Genomic DNA, 10,000 nt, shown 5'->3' with positions numbered 1-10,000 from the left:
TGTTTCTCTGCGTTTTGTGTGTGTGTGTTTCTCTGCGTGTGTGTGTGTGTGTTTTCTCTTTGTGTGTGTGTGTGTTTCTCTGCGTGTGTGTGTGTGTGTGTGTTTCTCTGCGTGTGTGTGTGTGTGTGTTTCTCTGCGTGCGTGTGTGTGTGTGTTTCTCTGCGTGTGTGTGTGTGTGTTTCTCTGCGTGTGTGTGTGTGTTTCTCTGCGTGTGTGTGTGTGTGTTTCTCTGCGTGCGTGTGTGTGTGTGTTTTTCTGCGTGTGTGTGTGTGTGTGTTTCTCTGTGTGTGTGTGTGTGTGTGTGTGTGTTTCTCTGCGTGTGTGTGTGTTTCTCTGTGTGTGTGTTTCTCTGCGTGTGTGTTTCTCTGCGTGTGTGTGTGTTTCTCTGCGTTTGTGTGTGTGTGTTTCTCTGCGTGTGCGTGTGTGTGTGTGTGTGTGTGTGTGTTTCTCTGCGTGTGTGTGTGTGTTTCTCTGTGTGTGTGTGTGTGTGTGTGTGTGTGTGTGTTTCTCTGCGTGTGTGTATGTGTGTTTCTCTGCGTGTGCGTGTGTGTGTGTGTGTGTGTGTGTGTTTCTCTGCGTGTGTGTGTGTGTGTTTCTCTGCGTGTGCGTGTGTGTGTGTGTGTGTGTGTTTCTCTGCGTGTGTGTGTGTTTCTCTGCGTGTGTGTGTGTTTCTCTGCGTGTGTGTTTCTCTGCGTGTGTGTGTGTGTTTCTCTGCGTGTGTGTGTGTGTGTGTGTTTCTTTCTCTGCGTGTGTGTGTGTGTGTGTTTCTCTCTGCGTGCGTGTGTGTGTGTGTGTGTGTTTCTCTGCGTGTGTGTGTGTGTTTCTCTGCGTGTGTGTGTGTGTGTTTCTCTGCGTGTGTGTGTGTGTGTTTCTCTGTGTGTGTGTGTGTGTGTTTCTCTGCGTGTGCGTGTGTGTGTGTGTGTGTGTTTCTCTGTGTGTGTGTGTGTGTGTCAGTTGTCGTGCAGCTGTCGTTGGTGATTTATTTAGAAACGTCTGACGCTCCCAGTCAGCTGTGAACGCAGCGCGAGGCAGAGACCAGACCCCCCCCGAGTCCCCGAGAGTCCGGCAGCTTTTTGGACATTCGTTCCCCCGGAGACGGAGCAGAGCCATGGACGGACTGTGATCCCGATCCGGCTGAAGGTAGGACCCCAACCCGTCTCTACAGGTCTTACTCCCCACAGATGGTTCCTGTGGGTCTGCTGGGTTCCTGGTGAAGAACACGTCAAACCTAAAAGCCCAAACAAGGTGAGACTGTGTGTGTTTATGTGGCCTTTATTTATTTTAACAGGACTGTTGCCAAAACATCGGATTTATTCCATTTTAAAACCACAAATATATTGTTTTTTTAAAAGGTGAGAGACAAATCTGTCTTTACATGTTTGTTTTTAATTCTATCGGGAATATTCCCATGAAAAAAAAATCTAATTTCGCGTAATTATTCTGTTATATTTTACTGATTTTTCTGTTTTCTAAAAACCACAAAAATCTATTTCTAAAAAATATTTCTAAAAATAAAAAAAAGAGAAAAAAAATCATTTAACCAATAATATAAATAATAATCCTAAACACATTTAAATTAAGTAAAATTAAATTTTATATATTTAAAAAATAAAAACAAGAAATTTTAATTTAAGAACAAAACTTAATCAAGTTTAATCCTTTAAATTGATTTCCTAAATTGGATAAACTTAGTTTTTACAGGTGGAAATATCCTTTATTACATTTTAAAATGCTAAAACAAACACAGTTTTCCTGTTTGTGTGTTGAAAAAAATACCTAAATATATTGGAAAAATGGTCCCAAAAAAACTCAAAAAAAATGCAACAGAAACTTTGGAAAAATATTCCAAAAAATCAACAACAAATCTGAAAAATAGTCCAAAAAAAATCTACAAAAAAATCTGAAAAATAGTCGTAAAAATTCAACAGAAAAATCGGAAAAATAGTCCAAAAAATTCAACCAAAATAATCCAAAAAATGATCCAAAAAATTCAACAAAAAAAACGGAAAAATTGTCAAAAAAACTCACAAACAAACATTGGAAATATGGTTAAAACAATCTTGAAAAATGCGGAAAAAAAACACTTATTCTTTCACAGTAACTGATGTGATTTTTAATGTATTAAAGTGCCATACCTCAGTCAAAACATCGTGAAGTAAAACCTACTTTAAAGTGAAACTTGTGGCCCTGATCCTCTTCTGTAGATCACAACAGGAAGTGTTTAATATTTACGCTCACTGAGAGGATGAATCAACCGTCCGATGCCTCGAGAGAAAACAGCTGACTGATCTCTATCTCCACATGTTTCTAGCTTTGTGTCTGTTTATCTAAAACGTGTTTCTGCAAAGAGGTGATCAGCTGTTTGATGATGTCAGACAGTCTGAAACAAACACATTTTTCCTGTATTTTGATATTTTCAGAAAACACGAAAAATAGCAACAACATCAAAAAAACACTTTTAAAACTTGAAATACATTTCAAGTAGATCACATTACTGAATATAAAATGAGTTTTTATAGGTGTAAAAACCCTTCATTAAACAGTAAAAAGACGAGAAATACACACGGAAATGCACAAGTCCTGCAGGTTTTTGGCTTGTTTCCTCGGAGGACAGAGTAGAGAGCCTACATTTCCCATAATGCACCTGGAGAGTGTCTGTCATTTTCTAAACTCTACCTGTCACAAACAGACTTTATACTGTACACAGGATCAATGCCAGTTTGAATAAAAACAGCAGCGCCATCCTGACTTTTAGTCCAAACACACTGGAGCCTACATTTCCCATAATGCACCTGGAGAGTCTCTGTCACTGGAGCCTGTAAACAAACTCCAGTTAGTTTTTTTTATGCTCCACATATCTGGAACAAACTCCCAGAAAACTGCAGCTCTCAGGTACAAATGTGTGGTGTGTGTGTGTCTGTTTGTGTGTGTGTGTGTGTGTGTGTCTCGGTGTGTGTGTCTGTTTGTGTGCGTGTGTCTCGGTGTGTGTGTGTGTGTGTGTGTGTGTGTGTGTGTGTGTGTGTGTGTGTGTGTGGGTGGTGTGTGTGTGTGTGTGTGTGTCTGTTTGTGTGTGTGTGTGTGTGTGTCTCGGTGTGTGTGTCTGTTTGTGTGCGTGTGTCTGTGTGTGTGTGTGTGTGTGTGTGTGTGTGTGTGTGTGTGTGTGTGTGGGTGTGGGTATCTGTGTGTGTGTGTGTGTGTGTGTGTGTGTGTGTGTGTGTGTGTGTCGTGTGTGTGTCTGTTTGTGTGCGTGTGTCTCAGTGTGTGTGTGTGTGTGTGTGTGGTGTGGGTGTCTGTGTGTGTGTGTGTGTCTGTTTGTGTGTGTGTGTCTGTGTGTGTGTGTCTGTTGTGTGTGTGTGTGTGTGTGTGTGTGTGTGTGTGTGTGTCTCGGTGTGTGTGTCTGTTTGTGTGCGTGTGTCTGTTTGTGTGTGTGTGTCTCGGTGTGTGTGTGTCTGTTTGTGTGTGTGTGTCTGTTTGTGTGTGTGTGTCTGTTTGTGCGTGTGTCTGTGTGTGTGTGTGTGTGTGTGTGTGTGTGTGTGTGTGTGTGTGTGTGTGTGTGTAGGTGGGTGGGTGTCTAAATTTAAACCCCAGTTGCCCCCGACAGTTACGACACACACACACACACACACACACACACACACACACACACACACACACACACACACACACACACACACACACACACACACACACACCTGTTACAGAGGACTAAAGGTCAGCTGACTGCAGAAACTCATTCATTCATTTTAAACATTCGGTTACACATGTTGCTGTAGCTACTGCAGCTGCTCAGCTTAGCTTAGCTTAGCTTAGCATAAAGACTAGATACAGGTGGAAATTGCTAGCATGCTCTGTGTCCCCAGTGTGTGTTATATACTGTTTATAACCAGTTAGTTACCTACCAGACTCCATGTAAATAATCAGGACTTTTAGTGTGTATAGAGCCAGCATATCTCCACCAGACTCCATGTAAATAATCAGGACTTTTAGTGTGTATAGAGCCAGCATATCTCCACCAGACTCCATGTAAATAATCAGGACTTTTAGCGTGTATAGAGCCAGCATATCTCCACCAGACTCCATGTAAATAATCAGGACTTTTAGCGTGTATAGAGCCAGCATATCTCCACCAGACTCCATGTAAATAATCAGGACTTTTAGCGTGTATAGAGCCAGCATATCTCCACCAGACTCCATGTAAATAATCAGGACTTTTAGCGTGTATAGAGCCAGCATATCTCCACATGTAAATGGGTGAATTAAGGGTTTATTTCAACCAAACCAGAGTGGTGATTGTTGGAACAGTGGAAAGATGAACCAAGACGGCTTTTGATAGTTTTATTTAGTTTCTGTCCACTTTGAATGAAGTGTGTTTAACCATGATAAAAGTCCTGATTATTAACATGGAGTCTGGTGTAGTTTGGTGATGGTGATTTCGGGGCTGTTTCATGTTAAACTAAAAGGATCTTACTCTTTAACTAAAAGGTCTATCTCTGTAGGGATCCATCCCATAATGTTGTCAGACACTTAGAATAATAATCTGAGTCTGTCAGCGGCAACAACAGAACTTTTAGTGACTCTAACTGATTAATACCGGACTTTTGTTGAGATTTTTGTTCCCATCAGTCACTCAGACACAGAAACATGGAGACATAGAGTCCAGGTTGAAACAAAACCCCTTTAAAGTGAAAGTTTCCCTTTAAAGTAGGTGTTACGGTGAGAAATTAAAAATCAGATTCCAGTTTTCTGTCGGTGAATCTGACAGATGTTTTAACCAATGAGCGAGCAGCGGCACAGTTAGCCCCGCCCCCTGCCTGCTGCTTCTGTTTGTTCTGCAGAAAAACGAGACAAACAGACGAGAGTCCAAGTTACATCATATTCAGCCACACCAGACTCTATGTGATTTCTGACTGTTTTTAGTTTCTCCGTTCAGTCATGAAGATCGGCTCGGACTCCGCAGGTAGGATCTACACCATTACTGTTAACGCTCGGTGGTGGAAAGGTAATTTAGGAAGAGCTGGAAACAGTACAAACATATTCTACTTAAGTAAATGTACTATTACTTTGAAGAACAATTACCGGTATGAAAAATCTACTCAGGTAGAAGTAGAGGGAGCAGGGAGGGAGAGATATACTTTTTTATATTCATACTTATTTCATATCTTATTTATACTTATTTAAGTAAATTGTAGTCTTTTGTGAAAATGTGACAAAAACGAGTCGAAAAAATGCACATGCCACAATAAAATTGGAAAAAGGTCCAAAAAAACTAAATAAATGCAACAAAAAAATTGGATAAATAGTAAAAAAAAAGACTCCAAAAATTCAACAAAAGAAAATTTCAAATGTGACAAAAGTGTAAAAAAAAAAGTGTAAATTTTTTTTTTTTTCATTCATTAACTGATGTGATTTGAAACATATTAAAGTACAATACCTTAATCAAAACATATTCAAGTAAAAACTACTTTAAAGTTAAACTTGTGGCCCTGAGCCTCTTCTGTAGATCACAACAGGAAGTGTTCCAAAAACACTCAAAAAAATGCTAAATATATTGGAAAAATGGTCCCAAAACATGCAACAAAAATATTGGAAATATGTCCCAAAAAAACCTCAAAAAATGCAACAGAAACTTTGGAAAATTAGTCTAAAAAATTCAACAAAAAAATCTAAAAAATGGTCCAAAAAACCATTCGAAAAGCGGTTAAAAAATTCTTGAAAAATGCGACAAAAACACTTTTTTTTTTCACAGTAACTGATGTGATTTTTAATGTATTAAAGTGCCATACCTCAGTCAAAACATCGTGAAGTAAAACCTACTTTAAAGTGAAACTTGTGGCCCTGATCCTCTTCTGTAGATCACAACAGGAAGTGTTTAATATTTACGCTCACTGAGAGGATGAATCAACCGTCCGATGCCTCGAGAGAAAACAGCTGACTGATCTCTATCTCCACATGTTTCTAGCTTTGTGTCTGTTTATCTAAAACGTGTTTCTGCAAAGAGGTGATCAGCTGTTTGATGATGTCAGACAGTCTGATGGATAAAGATTAATCATCAGGTTTGGAGAGAAACATGAAGTCACTGATAATGAACTCTGATGAATATAATCTCTGGTCCTCAGAAACACAGAGAGCGATGACTGGAAGACTATAAACACAGTCAGACAGACTGTCTGCACCCAGATGGATGGGTCAAACAAACACAGGACTTTCACCCCGTACTGTACCATATCGTACCGTATTGTACCATATAGTACCGTATCGGATAGTATCATATTGTACCCTACAGTACCGTCCAGTACCATATCGTACCCTACAGTACCGTACCGTACAGTATCATATTGTACCATACAGTACCATATCGTACCGTACAGTACCGTACCGTACAGTATCATATTGTACCATAGAGTACCATACAGTATCATATTGTACCATACAGTACCATATCGTACCGTACAGTACCGTACCGTACAGTATCATATTGTACCATAGAGTACCATACAGTATCATATTGTACCATACAGTACCGTACTGTACAGTATCATATTGTACCATACAGTACCATATCGTACCGTACAATACCGTACCGTACAGTATCATATTGTACCATACAGTACCATATAGTATCATATTGTACCATACAGTACCATACAGTATCATATTGTACCATACAGTACCATATAGTATCATATTGTACCAAACAGTACCATATAGTATCATATTGTACCATACAGTACCGTACCGTAAAGTATCATATTGTACCATACAGTACCATACCGTACAGTATCATATTGTACCATACAGTACCATACAGTATCATATTGTACCATACAGTACCATATAGTATCATATTGTACCCTACAGTACTGTACCATACAGTATCATATTGTACCATACAGTACCATATAGTATCATATTGTGCCATACAGTACCATACATTATCATATTGTACCATACAGTACCGTACCGTACTGTATCATATTGTACCATACAGTACCGTACAGTATCATATTGTACCATACAGTATCATATTGTACCATACAGTACCGTACCGTACTGTATCATATTGTACCATACAGTACCATATCGTACCATACAGTATCGTACAGTATCATATTGTACCATATTGTACTGTACCATACAGTACCGTATCGTACCATACAGTACCGTACAGTATCATATTGTACCATACAGTACCATATAGTATCATATTGTACCATACAGTACTCTACCATACAGTATCATATTGTACCATACAGTACCATATTGTACCATGCAGTACTGTACCATACAGTATCATATTGTACCATACAGTACCATACAGTATCATATCGTACCATACAGTACTGTACCATACAGTATCATATTGTACCATACAGTACCATATAGTATCATATTGTATCATACAGTACTGTACCATACAGTATCATATTGTACCATACAGTACCATATAGTATCATATTGTATCATACAGTACTGTACCATACAGTATCATATTGTACCATACAGTACCATATAGTATCATATTGTATCATACAGTACTGTACCATACAGTATCATATTGTACCATACAGTACCATATAGTATCATATTGTATCATACAGTACTGTACCATACAGTATCATATTGTACCATACAGTACCATATAGTATCATATTGTATCATACAGTACTGTACCATACAGTATCATATTGTACCATACAGTACCATATAGTATCATATTGTATCATACAGTACTGTACCATACAGTATCATATTGTACCATACAGTACCATACCGTACAGTATCATATTGTACCATACAGTATCATATTGTACCATACAGTACTGTACCGTACAGTATCATATTGTACCATACAGTACCATACAGTATCATATTGTACCATACAGTACGGTACCGTACAGTATCATATTGTACCAAACAGTACCGTACCATACAGTATCATATTGTACCATACAGTATCATATTGTACCATACAGTACTGTACCATACAGTATCATATTGTACCATACAGTATCATATTGTACCATACAGTACTGTACCATACAGTATCATATTGTACCATACAGTATCATATTGTACCATACAGTACCGTACCGTACAGTATCATATTGTACCATACAGTACCATATCGTACCATACAGTATCGTACCGTACAGTACCGTACCGCACTGTACGGTTCTGTACCATATTGTACTGTACCATACAGTACCGTATCGTACTATACAGTACCGTACCGTACAGTATCATATTGTACCATACAGTACCGTATCGTACCATACAGTACCGTACAGTACCGTATCGTACCGTACAGTACCGTACAGTACCGTACAGTATCATATTGTACCATACAGTACCGTATCGTACCATACAGTACCGTACAGTACCGTATCGTACCGTACAGTACCGTACAGTATCATATTGTACCATACAGTACCGTATCGTACCATACTGTACCGTACAGTACCGTACAGTACCGTATCGTACCGTATCGTACCATACAGTACTGTCGAGTACCGTATTGTATCCTCTGATTCCCCCCGTGGTGAAATGGTCTCCATATGAACTGAAGCTCCAACCTGCATGGTATCATTTATTGGATGCTAACATGCTAACCCTAGTAAGTCTGCTCTTTATTCAAACAAAGAAACAGGAAGTAGTCTCTCTCTCTCTCTCTCTCTCTCTGTCAGAGTCCAGCTGATGGAGCCTCGGGGCGTGGCGTTACCATGGAAACACTGCCTCCACCTCTGTCTGCTGCTGGTCCAGCTGAGTTTACCTGAAGGTACCAACATCCTGTCTGACAGGCTTCAAACTGGTGGAGGACATGTTAGTGTCTCCGATGAAGGACATGTTAGTGTCTCTGATGAAGGACATGTTAGTGTCTCTGATGAAAGACATGTTAGTGTCTCCGATGAAGGACATGTTAGTGTCTCTGATGAAAGACATGTTAGTGTCTCTGATGGAGGACATGTTAGTGTCTCTGATGAAGGACATGTTAGTGTCTCTGGTGAAGGACATGTTAGTGTCTCTGATGGAGGACATGTTAGTGTCTCTGGTGAAGGACATGTTAGTGTCTCTGATGGAGGACATGTTAGTGTCTCTGATGGAGGACATGTTAGTATCTCTGATGGAGGACATGTTAGTGTCTCTGATGAAGGACATGTTAGTGTCTCTGATGGAGGACATGTTAGTGTCTCTGGTGAAGGACATGTTAGTGTCTCTGATGGAGGACATGTTAGTGTCTCTGGTGAAGGACATGTTAGTGTCTCTGATGGAGGACATGTTAGTGTCTCTGGTGAAGGACATGTTAGTGTCTCTGATGGCGGCCAGAGTGAGAGTGGACTTCAGGTTCTACTCTCTGATGGAGGACATGTTAGTGTCTCTGGTGAAGGACATGTTAGTATCTCTGATGGAGGACATGTTAGTGTCTCTGATGGAGGACATGTTAGTGTCTCTGATGGAGGACATGTTAGTGTCTCTGGTGAAGGACATGTTAGTGTCTCTGGTGGAGGACATGTTAGTGTCTCCGATGAAGGACATGTTAGTGTCTCTGATGGAGGCCAGAGTGAGAGTGGACTTCAGGTTCCACTCTCTGATGGACATGTTAGTGTCACTGATGGAGGACATGTTAGTGTTTCTGATGGAGGACATGTTAGTGTCTCTGGTGAAGGACATGTTAGTGTCACTGATGGAGGACATGTTAGTGTTTCTGATGGAGGACATGTTAGTGTCTCTGGTGAAGGACATGTTAGTGTCACTGATGGAGGACATGTTAGTGTCACTGATGGAGGACATGTTAGTGTTTCTGATGGAGGACATGTTAGTGTCTCTGGTGAAGGACGTGTTAGTGTCTCTGATGGAGGACATGTTAGTGTCTCTGGTGGAGGACATGTTAGTGTCTCTGATGGAGGACATGTTTGTGTGTCTGGTGAAGGACATGTTAGTGTCTCTGATGGAGGACATGTTAGTGTCTCTGATGGAGGACATGTTAGTGTCTCTGATGAAG

The 10,000-nt window shown here is 40.1% G+C and overlaps 1 protein-coding gene across 1 annotated transcript in view; it reads left to right on the top strand.

The window, feature by feature from the left end:
• Positions 1 to 1,003: 1,003 nt before the first annotated feature.
• hjv (hemojuvelin BMP co-receptor) overlaps positions 1,004 to 10,000 on the top strand; it is a 16,059-nt gene continuing 7,062 nt past the window's right edge. The window contains 2 exon segments of the mRNA XM_028581233.1: positions 1,004 to 1,245; positions 8,685 to 8,776. Of these exon segments, the coding sequence (XP_028437034.1) occupies positions 8,695 to 8,776 (82 nt within the window). The 5' untranslated portion in view covers positions 1,004 to 1,245; positions 8,685 to 8,694.

This window comes from Perca flavescens, chromosome 6, assembly GCF_004354835.1.
Source record: "Perca flavescens isolate YP-PL-M2 chromosome 6, PFLA_1.0, whole genome shotgun sequence".
NCBI lineage: Eukaryota > Metazoa > Chordata > Actinopteri > Perciformes > Percidae > Perca > Perca flavescens.
This window is presented reverse-complemented; position numbering and strand designations above follow the sequence as displayed.